This window comes from Phyllostomus discolor, chromosome 2 (genome assembly GCF_004126475.2).
Source record: "Phyllostomus discolor isolate MPI-MPIP mPhyDis1 chromosome 2, mPhyDis1.pri.v3, whole genome shotgun sequence".
NCBI lineage: Eukaryota > Metazoa > Chordata > Mammalia > Chiroptera > Phyllostomidae > Phyllostomus > Phyllostomus discolor.
Window position 1 is genome coordinate 210,349,998 of NC_040904.2, and position 18,723 is coordinate 210,368,720.

Consider the following 18,723-nt stretch of genomic DNA (forward strand, 5'->3'; position numbering starts at 1 on the left):
GACCGGCCTGGGGCTGACTTTGCACGTGAGGTGACAGCGCACCTACTGGCGGGGCTGTTCCTGGGGAGGCAGCTCCCAAACCTGGCCGGGGACCAGATCTCGGGGGATCACTCAGGTATCCAGACTCATTACACAGGCTTATTCCTGCGGCTCCTGAATAGTTAGCTCTCTGTTTAAATGTTTAAAAACCAGTAATTGTCACAGCACAAAATCAAACGGCACAGTAAAAAGTCTTCCTCCTACACCTTGCCCAATACCCTTTGTATCTTGCAGGAGCCTTCCGGAGCCGTTCCGTTCAAATGGGGCCAATCAAGGCGCACACGGCCCCAGACCTTGCAATTTGCACTTTGAGTTTTCGAAAGCTCCGGGGCACCCAGAAGATTCGTTAGGGGTAGGTATCCCTCCTCTAGGTGGCTGGGAACGTGAGACTGCGACACAGGCCAGAAGCTACAATTTGCAAATGTACTATTCACTCCACAGGTATTCCCCGAGCCAAATGAACAGCCGAACGCTGTGTGGCTGTCGAGGAGGATGCAGCAGCATGCAGTGTCGCCGTCCCTGCCCTACGAGGGCCCGGAGTGGTGGGAGAAGCCGGTGACCGAGAGGTGAGTGGAGCTGCTGTGGGGAGGGACAGGGTGACAGGAGTCCGCCCAGAAGGGGCACTTGCACTCATCTTGGGTGGAGTGGCTGAGAAGCAGCGAGCGGAAGCAACACGCCTGTCTCTGAAGAGAATGGCGAAGCTGTGGTAACCGGAGAACATGCTCTCAAGGGAGAGTGGCCAAGACGCTAAGCAGGGTTCACGGCCAGAGCCTGGGGGAGACGCACACGGAGGGCACGGAGGGCACGAGAGAGGGAGCAGACACAGGAGATGTGAGCAGGAGGGTCTGGGACTCAGCAGGGCAGGGCTCCCTCGTGCATCGTGCATCCGTACGCATCTAGGGAGCGCTTCCTACCCACTCACGGGCCCTGCGCTCCTTGGTGCCATCCCGTAGGGCGGCATGGAGGCGAGAGAAACCATTCTGGCCACAGGAGAAGACACTGACAAACCAGCTCTAAACTGGGTGCAGACTGACAAAAGACCCAGAAAAGCACATACAATAGTGAAGGCGAAGTGACATTACTTGACTGCAAGAGTCACTATGGAACAACAGTAATCAAGACAGGATGGCATTGGCAAAGAACAGACAGTCAGTGGAACAGAACAGAGAGCCAGAAACAGATCCACATAAACACAGCCAACCGAACCTGGACAAAGGGTGAAAGGCAATTCAATGCAGCAAAAACAGTCTTTTCAACAACCAGTGCTGAAACCACACACCCACGTGCAAGCAAGTGAACCGAGGCACCGACCTTACGCTCTTCACAAAAACTAACTCAGAACAGCTCACAGACCTGTGTGTACAAAGCAACCCTATAAAACTCCTAGAAGGTAACACAGGAGAAAAACTTAATGACCCTGGGCAAGGTGGTGGCCTTTTGGATGCAACACCAAAGACACGATCCATGAAAGCAACGGTTGGTAGCTGGGCTTCATTAACATTGAAACCTGCTCCGCAACAAAGTCGAGAGAGGGAGGACACAGGCCACAGCCTGGGGGAACCGAGCTGTAAAGGACACGCACCATAAAGAACTGTGATCACCCCGATGTTCATAGCAGCACAATTTACAATAGCTAGGTGCTGGAAGTAACCTAGATGCCCATCAGTAAACGAATGGATCAAAAAACTATGGTACATTTACACGATGGAATTCTATGAAGCAGAAAGAAAGAAGGAGCTCCTACCCTTTGCAACAGCGTGGATGGAGCTGGAAAGCGTTATGCTACGTAAAACAAGCCAGGCGGTGAAAGACAAAGACCATATGATCTCACCTTTAACAGGAGCCTAAACAACAAAACAAAGAAACAAGCAAAATATAACCAAAGACACTGAAATTGGGGACAGACTGACAGTGACCAGAGGGTAGAGAAGAGGGAATTTCAGGGGAGAATGGGAGGGGTTTACAGGAACAAGTTTAAAGGACACGTGGACAAAAGCTAGGGGGAGGGTGGTTGTGGGAGGGAAGTGGGGGGGATGGGTGGGTGGGCTGGAATGGGAGTAAAAGGGAGAAAACTGTACTTGAACAATGGTTAAAATAAAAAAAAAGAACTGTGATCAAACACATACAAAGAATGCTCGAAACCCAACAATAAGAAAATAAACAAATCAGTTAAAAAATGGAGCCAAGCCCTGGCTGGGTGGCTCAGTCACTGGGAGCATCGCCCTGGTGCACCAGGGTCGCAGGTTCCATCCCCGGTTGGGGCACATACAAGACGCAATCAGTGAACGGGTAAGTATGTGCAACAACAAATTCATGTCTCCCTCCCTCCCTCCCTTCCTTTTTCTCTCTAAAAAAGCAATACATCTTTCTGACAAATGGAGCAAAGAACTTAACAGATACCTCACTTCAGGAGACATACAGCCCTGACTGTGTGGCTCAGTGGGTCGGAGCGTCGCCCCAATACAACAAGGTTACAGGTTCGATCTCCCATCAGAGCATGTACAAGAAGCAACCACTAAATGCGTGGATAAGCAGAAAAACAAATCCACGTTTCTCTGCCCCCATCTCCTGTCTCTCTAAAATCAATACATAATTTTTTTTTAAAAAAGGAGAAATACAGATGGCAAGTGAGCATATAAAAAAGATGCTTAACATCACATACCATTAGAGAATTTCTAATTAAAACAATGAGACACCATCACATACCATTCGAGTGGCCAACATCCAGGACACTGACACTACCTGATGCGGACAGGGACGCGGAGCGACAAGGATTTCCCCTCACTGCTGTGGGAATGGAAAACGGCGCTGCCACTGTGAGAGACAGTTTGGCAGCGTCTCCCGGCCTCAACACACTCGGCACGCAGTCCAGGAGTCATGCTCCTTGGTTTTCAGCCAAATGAACTGAAAATCGCGTCCACACGAAGCCTTGCACATGGCTATGTATCACAACTTTACTCAAAACTGCCAACACTTGGAAGCAACCAAGATGTCCTTCAGTGGGTGATGGATAAACTGGTCCATCCAGATCATAAAGCTACTAAAAAGAAATGACTCATCAAGCCACGAAAAGGCACGGAGGAGCCTTAAATGCAAATCACTAAGTGGAAGCAGCCAACCCGAAAAGGCTACAGGCTGCAGGGTCCCAGCCGTATGACATCCCAGAAAAGGTACAGCTGTGCAGACAGTAACTGGGTCCGTGGTTGCCGGGGTTGGCGGGGGGAGGGGCACAGAGGGTTCCGGGGCCGTGAAGCGATCCTGTGAGACCCCACCAATGTGCATACACGTGGGTACACGTTTGTCCAAACTCCCAGCGCGAAGAGAGAACCCTAATGTAAAGGACGGGCTTTGGGGGATGACAACATTTGTAAGAATTTAGGTTCCTAAGTCACAACGAATGTGCCACTCTGGTGACGGAGGCTGCGCGTGTGTGGGGACGGGTGTGCGAGGACTCGGTACGTTCAGCTCCACGTTGTTGTGAACCCGCAACTGCTCTAAAGAATAAATTTCATTAACGAAACAATTTCTCTTTGAGACCTCTATTAGGCAGATGCGCTTTCCAATGAATAGAGGGGCCGGCAGGGCCCTTCCTCCCTGAAAGCCCGGCCCAGCCCCAACGCCCGACACTCACCAGGCTGCTGTCCAACAGCTGGCGGCTGAGGTCTATCTCAGCCATCTTCTGGTTCACCTGGTGGATGGAGCCGATGAGGCAGGCTGGGGGCGGGGCTAAGGAAGCTCTGTGGGCGGTGCCACACGCCAGCAGGGCGGTGCCAGTCGGAAGGGGGCAGGGGCGGGGGCTAGAGCTCCCTCCCTCCCCTCCGGCGCTGTCCCTCCACTCCTTTCTTTTCTTTTAAACACTTCTTTTCTCTTGTTTAAGATGAGTTGCTTTATAAATTCTAAATGAAAATTATATCCTAAATCCCTTGGAAAACATAAAAAGCAATCATCCATTATGCTACCACCCTAACAAGTCCTGTTAAGATTTGGGGAGACTTCCTTCCAGTACTTTTTTACAGAGGTACAAGCTCAGCGTATGCCTATGGCTACTCTGACTTCTCTCCCACTCGTTAACTTAATTCCGTAGAGATAAATAATTTCCATAATGTTTGAAATGGCATTATATGAATCCCTGTAGAGGATGCACCTTAATACACTTAGCTGTTCCTTGACTATTGAATATTTAAGTTGTTTACAACTTTTTGCAATTATAAATAATTGCAAATTATTTATACACATAGTCGCACAGAGTACTGTTTCCATATTTTGGATTTCTCCTTTAAGAGAGATTTTCAGGAGACGGATGCCTGGGTCAAAGTGCATCTCAACCTCGTTTATCATTGTCCAAATCTTTGCCCACTTCCCTGGCCCATCTGGTGTTCCTCTCTCTGAATTCCTTTCTGTCTGTGCTTCAGTTGGTCCAGGACATATCCTCCATAAAAGCCCCGTAATCCCATCACTCCTCGCTGCCTTCACAAAAAGCAGGATTCACTCTTTCTTCTATTACCTTCAAGGGTTCTTACGAACTGGAGGGTACGTGACAAATGAAGGTGCCGAGGAGGGACATGACAAACCCAGTGGGTTGGTTAGGACGAGATGAGTGTGGGATTAAGAAGAAAGAGGGAGCATTAGAAAAGGCTCAGGAAGGTGAGACACTGAAGCAGATCCCGATGAGCTCCCACCAGCTCATCTTGAGGGGGGTTTCAGAGAGGTGTGGGACAGGAGGGGCCCGGCAGGGTTCGTGCAGTCTGGCTGGCAGCAGCGTGACTTGAAGGGAAACGAGCTCTTCAGGAGATGGAAGGAGCTGCGGTTATTTATAACCCGAGAGGGTTATTTGCTGGACAAGCTCTAAGCTGTCCAGAGATGGGATTCTGTGCGCCCCTGGGATATATATAGTTCAAGGTCAGAAGTGGGGGGGGTCAATGAAGGCAGGACTAGAGAAGTGAGATGCTGGCAGAGCCTGGATGATGCCAGAAGGGCAAAGGCGGGGGCCCAGGCAAATGGGCTGGCAGGTGAGAAGAGGGCAGATCAACCGGAGTAAAAAAATTTTTTGGCCCTGACCGCGTGGTTCCATTGATTAGAGCCTCACCCCAATCTGACAACACTGGGGGCTCCGTCCTGGGTCAGGATGCACACAAGCAGCAACTGTGAATGCCCAACTAATCAGATAACAAATCAATGTGTCTGTGTGTCCGTCTGTCTCCCTTCCTCTTTCCCTAAGATCAATTTAAACATTTTTTAAACTGAGTCTTAAATTCACTTGTCTGAGGGTAGAAGCCTGGACAATGACCTTTTAGTTGCTACCTATAACTGTAATTCTTTGGAAGGGAAAGGGGAAAGAAGGAGACAATGGAAAAAAAAAGAGCTTTTTTCCCTTTTCTTCCTCATTCTTTCAACAAATATTTCCAATACTTCTGTCTGAGCTCTTTCTGATTATCCTAGTAAACCAAATTCAAATCAAATAATCCTTCAGCATCTCCAAGGCTTTTAGAGGCTAGAAAGAACTTAAGACATGAAGAAAAGCAACGGATGTGTAAGGAACGAGTTAGGAAGTAATGCACGTCCTAAACTCGGCGCGTGCAGGTTACGCCTCTGCAGCCGGTGCACTTGGTCTCGACCGTGAGCGGCACCACAGAAGGATACAGGGCAGACTGCCTCCCAGACTCTTCCTCGCAGTGCTCGGCATCGCGTGCCCGGAGGTGAGTGAGACGGTCAGGGGCTCGGCCACCGGCACCACGGGCATGGCGGTGATGTTGATGATTTCCATCTTCTTGAAATAAACCACTGTCCAGTGTCTCGTAAACTGACTGATGGTAGCAAGTGTCCACTTTTAAGGGCCTCCCATTTCTCATGTGGATCTTGTTCTCTGTTCAGCCAGCCTCCTGGAAATCACAAAAAGCACGAACCAACTTAGGAAGCACAGCCGCGCTCCTCTGGCAGGCAGGGCCGACGGAGGCACACGCCGCACGCAACGTGGGGAGCAGAGGCTCCGGTCTGAGGAGCCCACTGTCGAGTGACTGTGGCACTCACACGTCTCCTTTATCCCCACTGATGCCCCTCCACCCCAGCCCCAACGACACTGTTATACACTTGACCCTCAAACAATAAGAGAATGAGGAAGGGCTGCCTCCATGTAGTGGAAAACCCACATATGACTTTTGACTCCTGAACCGAATTACGGAGTACCTGGAAGCCTTTTCGACAGCCTACACAGCCGGCTAACACACACTTCATAAGTTGTATGTATTATATACTGTATTCTTACAATGAAGTGAACTAGAAAACAGAAGATATTATTTAAAAATCATAAGGAAGAGCCCTGGCTTGTATAGCTCAGTGGATTAAGCATGGGCTGCGAGCCAAAGGGTCGCCAGTTCAATTTCCATTCAGGGCACGCGCCTGGGTTGCTGGCCTGGTCCCCAGTAGGGGGCGTGCAAGGCAACCACACATTGATGTTTCTCTTCCCCCTCCCTTCCCCTCTCGCTAAAAATAAATAAAAAATTTTTAAAAATCGTAAAGAGAAAATATTTAAAGTGCTATATCTATTGATTGGAAAAAAACAACAACCATGATAAGTTAAAGGGACAATTGCAGTTTTAAAAATAAGGAGACTCATGCCCTGGCTGGCATAGCTCAGTGGATTGAGTGCAGGCTGCGAACCAAAGTGTCGCAGGTTCGATTCCCAGTGAGGGCACATGCCTGGGTTGCAGGCCACGGCCCCCAGCAACCACACATTGATGTTTCTCTCTCTCTTTCTCCCTCCCTTCCCTCTCTAAAAATAAAAATAAGGAGACTGAGATGCTGAAAAGGCTCAGGCTCCAGAGGACCCAGCAAGCTAGTCTATAAATTAGAAATAAAATCAAACCTTGTTTGCCTCTCTGAGCCTCACCCGGGAAGCCAGAGATACGGACGAGGTCCCTGAGACCCCTTTCAGCTGTGATTCTCTGACTCGGGTCCACCTCCTCAGCATGAGGGGTCTGATCTACCAGAGGCTTCTGCTCCTTCTCCCAAAACTGGCCCTACCGCTACCCTGCCTCCTGGGCCCTTGCTTTGTGGCCAGGAGTTCACCATTACCACCTGTGGGTCCTCCACATCCACGGCCTGGTGCCAGAAGCCTGGTTATAGTGAGGGAAAAACGTTGCCATCTGCCCTCCAGACGCTCATACAGAGTGGCAGGAAAGGGAAAACGGAAGCAGAGTTTGGTGGAAAACTCAACCAAGGGGCCCTTCCCCGTGCCTCCCTTGCTCTCCTCCTGTTCATGCCTTCGGTCCCGCCCTCGTCTCCCCAGGCATGTGTCCCACTGGCCTGCCCCACGAACTCCTTCCTGGCCCTGCCATGCTGTGCTTCACGCCTCTGTGCCTTTGCACGGGCTGCTCCCTCTCTCCAAAGCTCCACCGGGTGATGCATCTTTTGGAAGACCTTCTTCACTTGCCCCAGGCCATTAGCACCACCCTGTCCTCCATGTAGCCCAGAGTTCCGCTTTCACCTCTCAGTCACGGCACTTACAATACTAAAGTGGAATGATTTGCTTCTACGGCTTTCTCCATTAGGGAAGTTCCTCCTTAGGGATTAGGGTCACTCAATAGTTGTTTCCACCACACCTCTTTCTAGTCCAAAGAGGGTGTCCATTTCGGGCCATCCCAAGTCAGGGGGATCATGGGAAGGGCTGGCCCATGCCCAGGTCAATACTCTTTCCTCCTTCCTGCTCCTCGCCTTTAGCTAACAGGCAAGGGGGAGACGGCTGGGAGCAGGCAGGTGCATCGTAGGGCTCCTCACTTTCCTCCCACCCACTCTCCAGCGTGACTGGCAAATTACATGTTCTCCAAGAAGCCAGGTTCAGCGTGACCCTGTCACGAAGCGTCTCACTTCAGCTTAACGTTATTACTCATGTCTAATGGGGAGAATTGAATATTATGCTTTTTTAGAGAAATGTTAAAAATACATAGTTTGTTCCCTTCTGAATGTTTCATCACACCGTTTTAGAATAAGTGTTCTCTGAAGCATGTTAAGTTTGTATCGTCAGCACTTAGGGAGGAACAAAGGACAGGGGAGGGGGCTCAGCTGAGTGTCTGCCCCGCGCCCAGCGCTGCGCTGTGCGCCGGGGGCAGATGAGGAGAACAGTAAGAAACATCCTGCCCTCACGAAGCAGATTCCGGCAGCTGAGACTGGGACATCCTTGTTTTAAGTCAACATGTTTTCACCTAAATAAACTGACTTTTGCCCTGGCTGGTGTGGCTCAGTGGCTTGAGCACCAGCCCGAGAACCAAAAGGTGGCAGGTTCAATTCCTAATCTGGGCACATGCCTGGGTTGTGGGCCAGGTCCCCAGCAGGGGGCGTGTGAGAGGCAACAGATTGATGTGTTTCTCACAAACACCGATGTTTCTCTCCCTCTCTTTCTCCCTTCCTTCCCTTCTCTCTAAAAATAAATAAAATCTTTAAAAAAAAACCCAAGTTGACCTTTATTCAGTTTAACCTTGGGTAACTCAATGACTAGTGAGAGTGCCGAACACAAGCCAGCAGTCTCTTCCTCCTGGAGACAGGAGGGGAGCCGACCAGACTTGACCCCTGCCCCAAAGGAGCTGTGTCTATTGGGGGAGGCACGATGACCAAACAATTAGATGAAGTGATCGTGAATAAATAACTCTGACCACGTCTTCAAAGGGTCACACAGTGCCACGAGATGACACAACAACGGGCCCTGACCGAGTCAGCACGGCCAAGACTTGAAGGAAGAGCAGGATTTAGTGAGATAAAAGGACAGGGGAGGAGGTGGAGAGAACACATGGGCAACTGTAACTGAACAACAATAATTTAAATTAGAAAAAGGAGAGGGGAAACACCATCCAAGCAGAGGGGGGCAGGGCAGAAAGGTAGGAAAAGGCTAGACCTGTGCATCACAGCAGCCACTAAGCCACGTGTGACAGGCAAGCCCTTGGAACTGGGTTGGTGCGACTGAAGAGGTAACCTTTCTATTTCAATATGAAAATGAAGCTCTACCCCTGACCGGTGTGGCTCAGTGCGGGTGGAGTGTCCTCCCGCAAAGGGAAAGGTGGCTGGGGCACGTGCGTGGGTTGTGGCCGGCCTCCTGTTGGGGCGAGTGCCAGAGGGGATGGATGTTTCTCTCCCTCTCTTTCTCCCTGCCTTCCCCTCTCACCAAAAATAAAATATGTAAGAAATTTAGAGCCCTGACTGGTGTGACTCAGTGGATTGAGCTTGGACTGCAAACCAAGGGGTCGCTGGTTCCATTCCCAGTCAGGGCACATGCCTGGGTTGCAGGCCAGGTTCCCAGTGGGGGACCGTGTGAGAGGCAGCCACACATTGTTATTTCTCTTTCTCTTTCTCCCTCCCTTCCCCTCTCTAAAAATAAATAAATACAATCTTTTTAAAAAATAGAAAATGAAGCAGTACCACTTTAAATATATTAATTATACAACGTTAAAATGATAATATTTGAGACTTGGAGTTATATATTATTCAAATTAATATCACCTGATTTGTTCTTTTTTTTTTCACTTTTAAAGATATGGCTACTAGGAAATTGTAAATGACATATGCGGCCCACATTATGTTTCACGGCCAGCCCCGGGCTAGACCGTGCAGATTTTGGTTCTAGGACGTGGAACTCTCCCCTTCTGGACGCAGTGAGGTGTCGTTGGAAGAAAATTACACTCGGAGCCGCAGACCCATGCATGGGTGCTGCACCTCCTTGGCTGGACAGCACGCCCCACCAGGCACCCCGAGTTTCTTCATTTATCAAATGCACCTACGAACACACTGGGTAGGACTCCGGGAGACCTAGAGTTGACTCTGTAGAAGTTCCCTGCCCCTTGCTCACTGTGAGACCGTGAAGCGGCCCCTGAGCCTCAGTTTCCACCGCTTGTATAAACCGAAGAGTCGGGCGTGGGCAGGCGGGGAGGGTGGGCCACCGTTCTTCTGTCGGGCTTACCTGAGGACGCCGGCGAGGGCTGGCGAACTCGGGGCCGGTTCAGTCACAGGTCCCTCAGGTGACCCTGCAAAGTTCTGCATGCGACAGCGGACGCCTGTTGCCTCCACACCCACTAGGAAGGGGTGCCCTTTGCTTTGTAGTCGCGAGGGAGGAAGAGCGGAGGGGCAAACAGGGAGAGGCCCATTTTGCTACTGTGAGTCGCGGCATTCTCCAGGCAACGCCGGGCGCGACCACCAAGTCCCCTTGTCCCACAACAATGGAACCTCCGCGCGCGCCGCCAGACGCGGTTACCAAGGTGACGGCCAGTGTAAGTGAGAGAGACCAGACCCAGGGATCTGTGGGGAGAGCGAGTGTAGTTCCTCGTTCTATCCTATATCAGGGGGACACGTAAATGATTCCAGAAGACAATCCCTTTGTGGGGCCCATTTAACATATCGAGGGCAGTCCTCGAGGGTTTCTGGCGCTTCTCAGAGGCTCTCGTAGCGGGCTCCGCCGCGCCTGGCACCCCCACTTTCTCGGTGGTAGAGGCCGAGGCGGGGCTGCACATGCGCGCGGCGGGCGGGCGGTGGCGTGGCCCGCGGGGACGGTGAACCCTCGGGGCTGGCTTGCGGGTGGTGTAGGCGTTTATCTGGAACCCGGTTTCTGGAACCTGTAGAGTACGTCTCCATCCCGGCGTCTCCGGAGGGCTGAAGACGGGTAGGATGTCCGGGCGCTCCCTAGGGGACCCAGCGCCTCCCGGCAGCTGGAGCGGCCCGAGGGCGCCGGGCAGGGGGCGGAGGCAGGCTTCACCCCAGGCTGGTGACAGCCCCTGTCGAAGTGTTTTTCCTTGACAGTAAATTGGGATAGCGATTCCTCCCCTAGGTGGGCTGTGAAGGGCACGCGAGCGAACGTTTGTTCGCTGCCGTCCACTGAATCCGCGAGCCGCGCTGGGGGGAGCCGGGTACCCGCGCGGCACGTACTTGGCTGGCTCTGAACCCGGGGCGACGCGGATCCCTTTGGGAAACCGATGAAAGCCGAAAGCTCGTTTTCTTGTTAGGTTAAAATAAGATAATGTAGTTGATGGCCCACTGCAAACTGGAAAGCACTGTACAGTGACGCAGTGATTGTCTTCGTCGGCGCAGAGCTTTCGGCTCGGTTTTGAAGGCCAGTCCCACCCCCTTCCCGCGGTTTGCTGGGGGCAAGGTACTTCGCTTCCCTGAGCCTCCGTTCCCTGATTTGTAGATGGGGACATCCTTGGGTTGCTGTGAGCATCACATGGCACGGCTTTTTATAAACACCGAAGCGCTTTAACCACCGGCGGGTCTGGTGCTGTTGTCTTCCCTGATCACAAATAAAGAAGCCTGCGGCTGGCTTCCAGGGTCTCACATGTGGGGGCGGGGGAGCGCAGGGTAACGGTTGGGACCCAGATGCTCTGTTCACTTCCTTTGTGCGGAGCCCGTTGAGCCCGCTCTCCCCGGGGAGTTCCACTAGAAAGAAGGCTGCCGAGGGGTCCTCCAGGTCCACCCGAATGTTCCAGGACCCATGCGTGGGTCTCTGCCAGAGCTGTTTGTGGATGATGGGATCTGACTTAAAAGGCAGCTAGTGCAGACCCTTCCTTTTCCTCGTCCGTTAGATATTGGCGATGTCAGCTCCGCCATGTTATGGGCCGCCTCCTTCCACTGGACACCTCACCTACCTACAGGACAGGTGACCTTTGACGTATACATTGAGTGAGGGGCACTGTTATCTATCTGAAAGTGAAGTATAAAGACAGCTTCATTTCTTTAAAATGGAGTCTGTGCCAAAACTATTGCCTGGTGTGATTCTTGCCATTGTACGGGAGTAAGTAGAATTGCATCCTTCGCTCCAGACTATGCATCTGGTGATGTCAGCTTGTGACAAAGTTTAACACAGGCAGGACAGGTGCTTGCCTTTGTTAACAGAAACTGTAGGGCCGCACACACCTGTGTTGAAATTCTAGCTCCCTTTTAGGACCTTAGTGTTTCTAAACCTTACCTGTCAAATGGGGATAACGAGAGGAGCTAAGAGAGGCTGGGTGCGAGAGCCGAGATTCTCCGTGCAAAGGTTGCAGCGTACTGCCTGCCTGGCACGTGGCGAGCGCTGGACATGTGGGGGCCTCTGCCAGGGCTGTGACGAGCCCCAGAGGATGTATGTTGCAGTGATTTTAGGGCAGTGACAGAAAGTCGGTCACTCCACTGCTTGTACCCATGACTTGTTCTGCCCCCAGCACAGGGAACATCGACCTTTCCTTCGTCAGGCCAAAGATGCCTCTCTTTGGGAACACGTTCAGCCCGAAGAAGACTCCACCTCGGAAGTCTGCCTCTCTGTCCAACCTGCATAACGTGAGTGGCAGGACGAGGGGCAGCCCGGGGTGCGAGCTGGTCCCGGCTGGGGAGTGGGGTGCTCTAGAGGCATCTGAGGAAGGGGGCATCCTCTTCACTTGTGCTGCTCCTGCTGACATCACTTCAACTCCTCTGTGGAAATCGCTGTCAGAGCTTGTTCGGGAACCCAGCAAGGCAGTCAGCGTCGTGGTGGTTGGCTCCGTGTACTATCCAATTTGACTTCACTTTATGCCCAAGACGTGGCCAGGAGTCGGTTTCAATCACGTCTCAGAATCAAGTCATTCCAAAAAGATGATGTTCTGCCACCCTCCGTGGCCTTCAGAAGGCTCTGTCACAGCTCCCCAGGCCACTTGTCCAGGCTCCTCCAGGGCAAAGCTGGCTGCATTCATCTCTGAGCACCCAGCACTAGGCCCGACGCAGGGTGGGTGCTCCGTGAGGGGCAGAAACATCAGACACTACAGGGAAGAACAGCAGCTACTGCTAGCGGCGCATTAGCACTTGATGCTTGTCTGTGGCATGCGGGGTGGGGTATGAACGCAGGTTTACAGTTGTTCTTACGGAAAATAATGCAATAATTCACTAAGTAATGATACAGGAATAAACTCTGTTTTGCATATTCACAATTGTAAACTTACTTTTGCTCGACCCTGCATATACCTCCACAGAAAGCAGCTGATAACTTGGGCTCAGTACACTTAAAAAAAGGATTTTTCACAGTAGATGTAAAATAATTCATTTTACAAATTTCAACATATATATAACTTTCAGAAAACGCCTATTATATAAAGCAGTATGTTTCGTTCTTCTTATAGTTTAAAAGTGTTTGTCACACGTTACTTGATTTTCTGACTTCAGAAAGCATTGTGCAATGTGTTGGGCAATGAACAGAGGAGAGAGAGGAATTACCGGGGGCCTGTGGTTAGCAGAGGCCCTGGGACAGCAGCAGTGTGAGGGCTGTGGCGGCCGCCTGAAGTGGCACGCAGTGTCTCGCCCGCAGTTGGATCGGTCAACCCGGGAGGTGGAGCTGGGCCTTGACTATGGAACCCCCACCATGAACCTGGCTGGACAAAACCTGAAGTTTGAGAATGGCCACTGGATAGCAGGTGTGCTGGTTTCCTGCCGTTTTGTCTAGCAGGACTGTGGGAGGAGACCCTCCTGGTAACTGCCGCCCCTGTCTTTCCACCAGAGGCAGGGATCAGTGGAGGCGTGGACCAGAGGGAGGCTCTGCGCCTCCGGAAGCGGAACCAGCAGTTGGAAGAAGAGAACAGTTTGTTGCAGATGAAAGTGGACCTCCTGCTTGACATGGTGAGGAAGGTGATGGGAGGGGCTGCCTGGGCTCTCCTTCCGAGGGAGGCTCCACCTCGAGTCGGCCCGTGCAGCTCATACCTTGTGGGTGCCCGTGTGCCCAGGGTCAGTGCTTTGCATCCAAAGATACACACCGAAATCAGACATAGTCCCTGTCCTCAAGCACTCCCAGTCTAGGTGGGGGTGGAGGACAAAGGCGATGACAGTTCCTCGTGGTACAGGCAGCATTCAGGGTCTGTACAGGGCCTGGTGTTAGCACGAGAGAGAGAGAGAAGAGAAGAGAAGAGAAGGAGAGAGAGAGGGAGAGAGAAAGAAAGAGGTTCTGCCGAGCCAGGAGGGTGCCACACAGGAGCGGGTAGTTGAGCTGAGAGCGGAACAACAAAGGGAGGAGCGGAGGCTGGGATGAAGGGAAGGAGGGCTGTCTGCTGGCGGCTGGGAGGCGTCCTGTCCCCTGCGGGCCTTCACCTGTGCCTGGCGCAGACCTGCCCAGGAGCTCTCTGCACCGGCCTCTGTTTCCTGTGGTTGCTAAATACCCAGCAGGCACGCCGGCCGGGGGGGCTTGGTCGGTTGGAGCGTCGTCCCACACATCAGAAAGGCTGTGGGTTCCATTCCCAGTCAGGGCGCATGCCCAGTTTGGGTTTGATCCCTGGTGGGGCACGTTAAGGAGGCAACTGATGGATGTTTCTCTCTCCCCCTCCCATTCCTTCTGTCTCCACTCGCTTCCTCTCTCTCTAAAATCAATAAACATGTCCTTAGTTGAGGATTAAAATGGCAACAACAACAAAGCCCAGCAGCCTGTTGGGCCCAGAGAGACACGTGAAGGCCGACTGAGAAGCAGGAGAGCGTACACTGGAGTGGTTAAGAGCACCGGGTCTGGACTCAGGCTTCCTGGCTTCTTGCCCCGCCGCACACCAGTCATGTGACTTTAGGCAACTTACGAGATCTGTGTGAAGAACTTAGTTTCATTGGCAATTACCTAGGCATGACAGTGGGAGTCACTAGCAGTGAGTTAATCGTACAAGTAAAGCACTCAGGATAGTGGATTGCTCAGGAAGTATCGCTCTTACTTCATAATAAGCCGACCTCTACTTCAGAGAGTGTCTCTCTCTCTCTGTCCCTGTCGTGAATATCTGAAGTCCCTTGAAAGATTCCGGTGAGGAGAGCGGCATTCTTTTTTTGAAACATTTTTTGCCCTATGCATCATGGGAGCTACAGCTTAGAAGCAATGAATCCTTTAGCTTAGAACCACCAGTATCTCTGCCTTTTTCATCCCCTGGGGTGTGCTGCTGTTAACACAATGAGTGCCGTGCAATCCTAGGTGATCAAAAACATTGATGGAGCCCTGGCTGGTGTGGCTCAGTGAATTGAGCGCTGGCCTGCGAACCAAAGATCGCCGGTTCAATTCCCATTCAGGGCTCATGCCTGGGTTACAGGCCAGATTCCTAGTTGGGGGCTGCAACAGGCAACTGATTGATGCATCTCTCACATACCGATGTTTCTCTCCCTCTCCTTCTCCCTCCCTTCCCCTCTCTCTCTGAAATTAAATAAATAAAAGCTTTTTAAAAAATATATTAAGTTATTTTTTAAAAACCTGGATGGAGTGGATTGTGTCCTTCAAGTACTTGAAGTGGCTACATTCTGCCCAGTGACAAAGCGGTTCCTGTCTCAGAGGCCGGCTGGTGGTGTTAGAGGAATGCCCAGGGCCTTTCCCCAGTGCTCAGGGCTGGCCTTGAAAACCCTGAAACAGCCCAGAAATGTGCTTTCTAACAGTCTGCTGCTTTACTTTCAGTTCTCCGAGACCACTGCCGAATTCCAAATAATGAAGAAGGAACTGAATGAACTGAAGAGTGTCAACCGGAGAAGGAAGTGAAGGCCTCCAGAAACACTCGTTAGGAGAATAGGGAGAAATCTGCTAATCAGGGAGTTTTTCTTTTTTGTTTGTTTGTTTTGTTTTGCTTTTTTTAGCCAAACTAGTGGAGTTGGTCCTGGGAGAGAATGCCATGTAATGGGACTCTCAGTTGTGATTCACAAACTTCCCTTCCAGCGTTTGGTGCAAGAAATCGCTCAGGACTTGAAAACGGATGTGCGCTTCCCGAGTGCAGCTACTGGTGCTCTGCAGGAGGCGAGTGAGGCCTATCTGGTTGGCCTTTTTGAAGACACCAGCCTTTGTGCTGTCCATGGCAACCATGTAACAATTACGCCAAAAGACATTCAGCTAGCATGCCGCATACATGGAGAATGTGCTTAAAATCCACTATGATGGGAAACATTTCCTTGTTTTAAAAAAAAAATCTCTTCCTGTTATTGGTAGTTCTGAATGTTTTCTCTCCCCCACCCCCCACGTGGACTCAAAAGGTATCTAAGTATACGAGCAAGTGGAAAATAGGGAACAGAGGAAGTGAGAAATCAGGTGTTGGCAGTTTTTCCATTTTCATTTGTGTGTGAATTTTTAAAATATAAATGTGGGGACAGAAAGCATTAACACAGGTCAAAATGTTCCAGTGAACAATTTTAGCAGTTCAACTTTATGACAATATAAATAACCCTGCTAAATTTTTTCTGGATAATGCCAGCGTTGGATTTTTAAAAACAAGTAAATTTCTTATTGATGGCAACTAAGTGGTGTTCGTAGCATTTTTTATCACAGTAGATTTCATCCATTCACTATACTTTTCTGAGCTGTCCCACATGCAAGCACGTTTTTAATGTCTTCTGGGCTGTTCCTGTAAGTTTGCTATTAAAATACATTAATCTATAATTAAAAATAAAATAAATGGGATCCATGGGAGGTGTGTTAAAAATGCAGGTTTCTGAACCCGCGAAATCCCCTAACAGGAATTACTGCAGAATTACTCCGTAATTTAGAAAGTTTACCCGGTCTTCATTTCCACTGAAATCTCAGCTGCCTCCTGACTCCGGGCCAGAGGGCGTCGCTCGCCTGCAGCGCTCCGGCCTCCGGCTCCCGGAAGGCGCTCTATCCTCCGCTCCGCGCTACACTCGCCTCCCTTCCGGTTCCGGTGTCTCCTTACAGCCATGGCTGCCGCCGTTGCCGCCGCTGGCCCCGGAGCTCCCCTGTCCCCAGACGAATTGCCTCCGAAGGGTGATGCCGAGAGGACTGAAGAGGAGCTGGAAGAGGAAGACGACGAGGAGGTACTGGGGCCCCGCGGGGCCGGGCGGGACGGGGAGCGGGGTTCCAGACGGGAGCGTCCCACCCGGGAGTGTGAGCTCCGCGTGCTGCGGGACCGGGGCAAAGGCGCTTAGCGGAGCCTGGCGAGGTCGGAGCGTCTTCTCCGAGAAGCGGAGTTAGGGACTCCTCTGGGCCCAGGGTGCCCTAGCTCCGGGGTGGCGGTGGGCGGCTCGGCGTGTCCCGGCGTCGGGAGGAGGTTACCGCCGCTTCGGCCAAGACTCGGGCCTCCTCCACCACAGCCAGATGAGACCCTGTTGGAAAGACTCTGGGGTCTGACGGAGATGTTTCCGGAGAGGATCCGGTCCGCAGCCGGAGCCACTTTTGATCTCTCCTTCTTTGTGGCTCAAAAAATGTACAGGTAAGGGACAAGGGCAAAGACAGCCGAGTGTGTCTGGGGTGCCATGAATGAACACGGGCTTTGAGGTAGCATACCTGGGTTGGGAGCCAGCCTGCCACCTAAGGTCTTTGAATGACCTTGGACTTGTGGTACTTTAACCTTTCTTAGTCTTAGTTAGCTATTCTATAAAGTGAAGATTCTTGTCGGGCAGGGGCCTTATTAGGGTCGTTTCAGAGTAGGTGAGATAATTAACGTATTCGTATCTTTGTAAGAACTCAGGAGAGTGTTAAAACTGCTCTCCCTAGATACACAGCTACCAGGACTGCTGCTCGCGTTTCTGGTCAGAGTATGGGGCAAGAGTTGGGTAGAATACGTTTACACTGGCGTACATAGCATGGGAAACTTAGTTCCTTCTTGGTGCAGTTTCCTGGTTTTGCTTCACCGTAGTGCTGACAAATTCTCCTGCAGGTTTTCTAGGGCAGCCTTGTGGATCGGGACAACTTCCTTCATGATCCTGGTTCTCCCTGTTGTCTTCGAGACCGAGAAGCTGCAGATGGAGCAGCAGCAGCAACTGCAGCAGCGGCAGGTGAGCCCAGGCCCTGGGCTTTTTGCCAGTGATGGAGCCACGACTTGGTTGCGGCTCCCGCACCTGGCTGGACCAGCGGTTCGTGTGTGGGTAGAGGTTGGGATCTGTTCCATGTTCTCGATTGTGCCATCAGCATTGTTTTGTAGAACTTGTCTGCCCCCTTTTACGGAGGATGAAAAATGAGATCCCTGGTCTGTACAGTGCCTTACATCCTTCCTTTTCTGTTACAGATACTTCTAGGGCCTAACACGGGGCTGTCAGGAGGAATGCCAGGGGCTCTACCTTCACTTCCTGGAAAGATCTAGATTGTTACTGCTGTAGCTGACCTGTCTTGGCAGGAGAAGTTTGAAAATTCAATAGTGTTTGAACTCCTGATGTTTTGTTTTTTCTTTGAAACTTGGGTACACTGGCCTATCCAAACCTGGTTGGACTCCCTACTTGCAACTGTGCCCTCCAAGCCGTCCTGACTTACTAGTTCTGTCCTCACTCCGATACCAGAGTGCGGCAGCACAGGCGGTTCCTCCACTCTGGCCATCCCATGTCTTTTGCTAAATTGACTCCCAACCAGATCTCAGTAGCTGATGTGGGGGCCATTGGGAAGGACGTACCCCTGACCGTTACCAGCTGTTGTTTTGATGTGCACACTGAGAGAAATACAAACGCATTATAGCTGCAGTGTAAAAGCAGCCACTGTGAATTTCTGTGTATTTTGGAAAAGATGGCAGGCTGGCGGCAGCTTAAAAGCACAGGATGGGGACGGGAGGGCAGAGCAGCTTACTTCCACTGCACATTTTGGCTGTTAGACCTGTGTGTGCGTCTAAGACAGTAAGAGCCAGTGCTCACTTTTATATTTAAATATTAAAAATGATTCCAGCCCTAAGTGTTACGTGTGTACTTCTGATACATGCACACCTCAAAATCAGACCATTTCAGAAGGGCAGAGACACGAACCGCACCAGAGCACCACGTATCTCTAGAAGACGG

At 51.3% G+C, this 18,723-nt stretch overlaps 3 protein-coding genes across 3 annotated transcripts in view; 2 read left to right on the plus strand and 1 right to left on the minus strand.

Moving 5' to 3' along the window:
- FAM227A (family with sequence similarity 227 member A) overlaps positions 1 to 5,698 on the minus strand; it is a 34,734-nt gene extending 29,036 nt beyond the window's left edge. The window contains exons 1-2 of the mRNA XM_036019635.1: positions 5,680 to 5,698; positions 3,671 to 3,753 (exon numbers count right to left, since the gene is read on the minus strand). The gene's annotated coding sequence lies outside the window, so the exon portion shown is untranslated. The remainder of the gene's footprint in view (positions 1 to 3,670; positions 3,754 to 5,679) is intronic.
- Positions 5,699 to 10,524: 4,826 nt separating this feature from the next.
- Positions 10,525 to 18,616, plus strand: TOMM22 (translocase of outer mitochondrial membrane 22). Its single transcript, XM_028532036.2, has 8 exons — positions 10,525 to 10,678; positions 12,210 to 12,324; positions 13,322 to 13,427; positions 13,511 to 13,629; positions 15,419 to 16,779; positions 17,056 to 17,174; positions 17,622 to 17,739; positions 17,970 to 18,616. Exons 5-8 carry the CDS (start codon positions 16,663 to 16,665, stop codon positions 18,042 to 18,044), a joined length of 429 nt encoding a protein of 142 aa, XP_028387837.1. The 5' UTR covers positions 10,525 to 10,678; positions 12,210 to 12,324; positions 13,322 to 13,427; positions 13,511 to 13,629; positions 15,419 to 16,662; the 3' UTR covers positions 18,045 to 18,616.
- On the plus strand, positions 10,545 to 16,230 carry CBY1 (chibby family member 1, beta catenin antagonist). The gene is made up of 6 exons (XM_028532035.2): positions 10,545 to 10,678; positions 11,595 to 11,668; positions 12,210 to 12,324; positions 13,322 to 13,427; positions 13,511 to 13,629; positions 15,419 to 16,230. Exons 2-6 carry the CDS (start codon positions 11,604 to 11,606, stop codon positions 15,497 to 15,499), a joined length of 486 nt encoding a protein of 161 aa, XP_028387836.1. The 5' UTR covers positions 10,545 to 10,678; positions 11,595 to 11,603; the 3' UTR covers positions 15,500 to 16,230.
- Positions 18,617 to 18,723: the final 107 nt, after the last annotated feature.

Excerpts from the sequence above, each read along its gene's own strand:
- TOMM22 (XM_028532036.2), top strand. The coding sequence starts at position 16,663 with ATGGCTGCCGCCGTTGCCGCCGCTGGCCCCGGAGCTCCCCTGTCCCCA. Across the intron at positions 16,780-17,055 it reads AAGAGGAAGACGACGAGGAG|CCAGATGAGACCCTGTTGGA; the intron begins GTACTGGGGCCC and ends CCTCCACCACAG. Across the intron at positions 17,175-17,621 it reads GTGGCTCAAAAAATGTACAG|GTTTTCTAGGGCAGCCTTGT; the intron begins GTAAGGGACAAG and ends ATTCTCCTGCAG.
- CBY1 (XM_028532035.2), top strand. The coding sequence starts at position 11,604 with ATGTCAGCTCCGCCATGTTATGGGCCGCCTCCTTCCACTGGACACCTC. Across the intron at positions 12,325-13,321 it reads CTCTGTCCAACCTGCATAAC|TTGGATCGGTCAACCCGGGA; the intron begins GTGAGTGGCAGG and ends TCTCGCCCGCAG. Across the intron at positions 13,428-13,510 it reads GAATGGCCACTGGATAGCAG|AGGCAGGGATCAGTGGAGGC; the intron begins GTGTGCTGGTTT and ends TCTTTCCACCAG.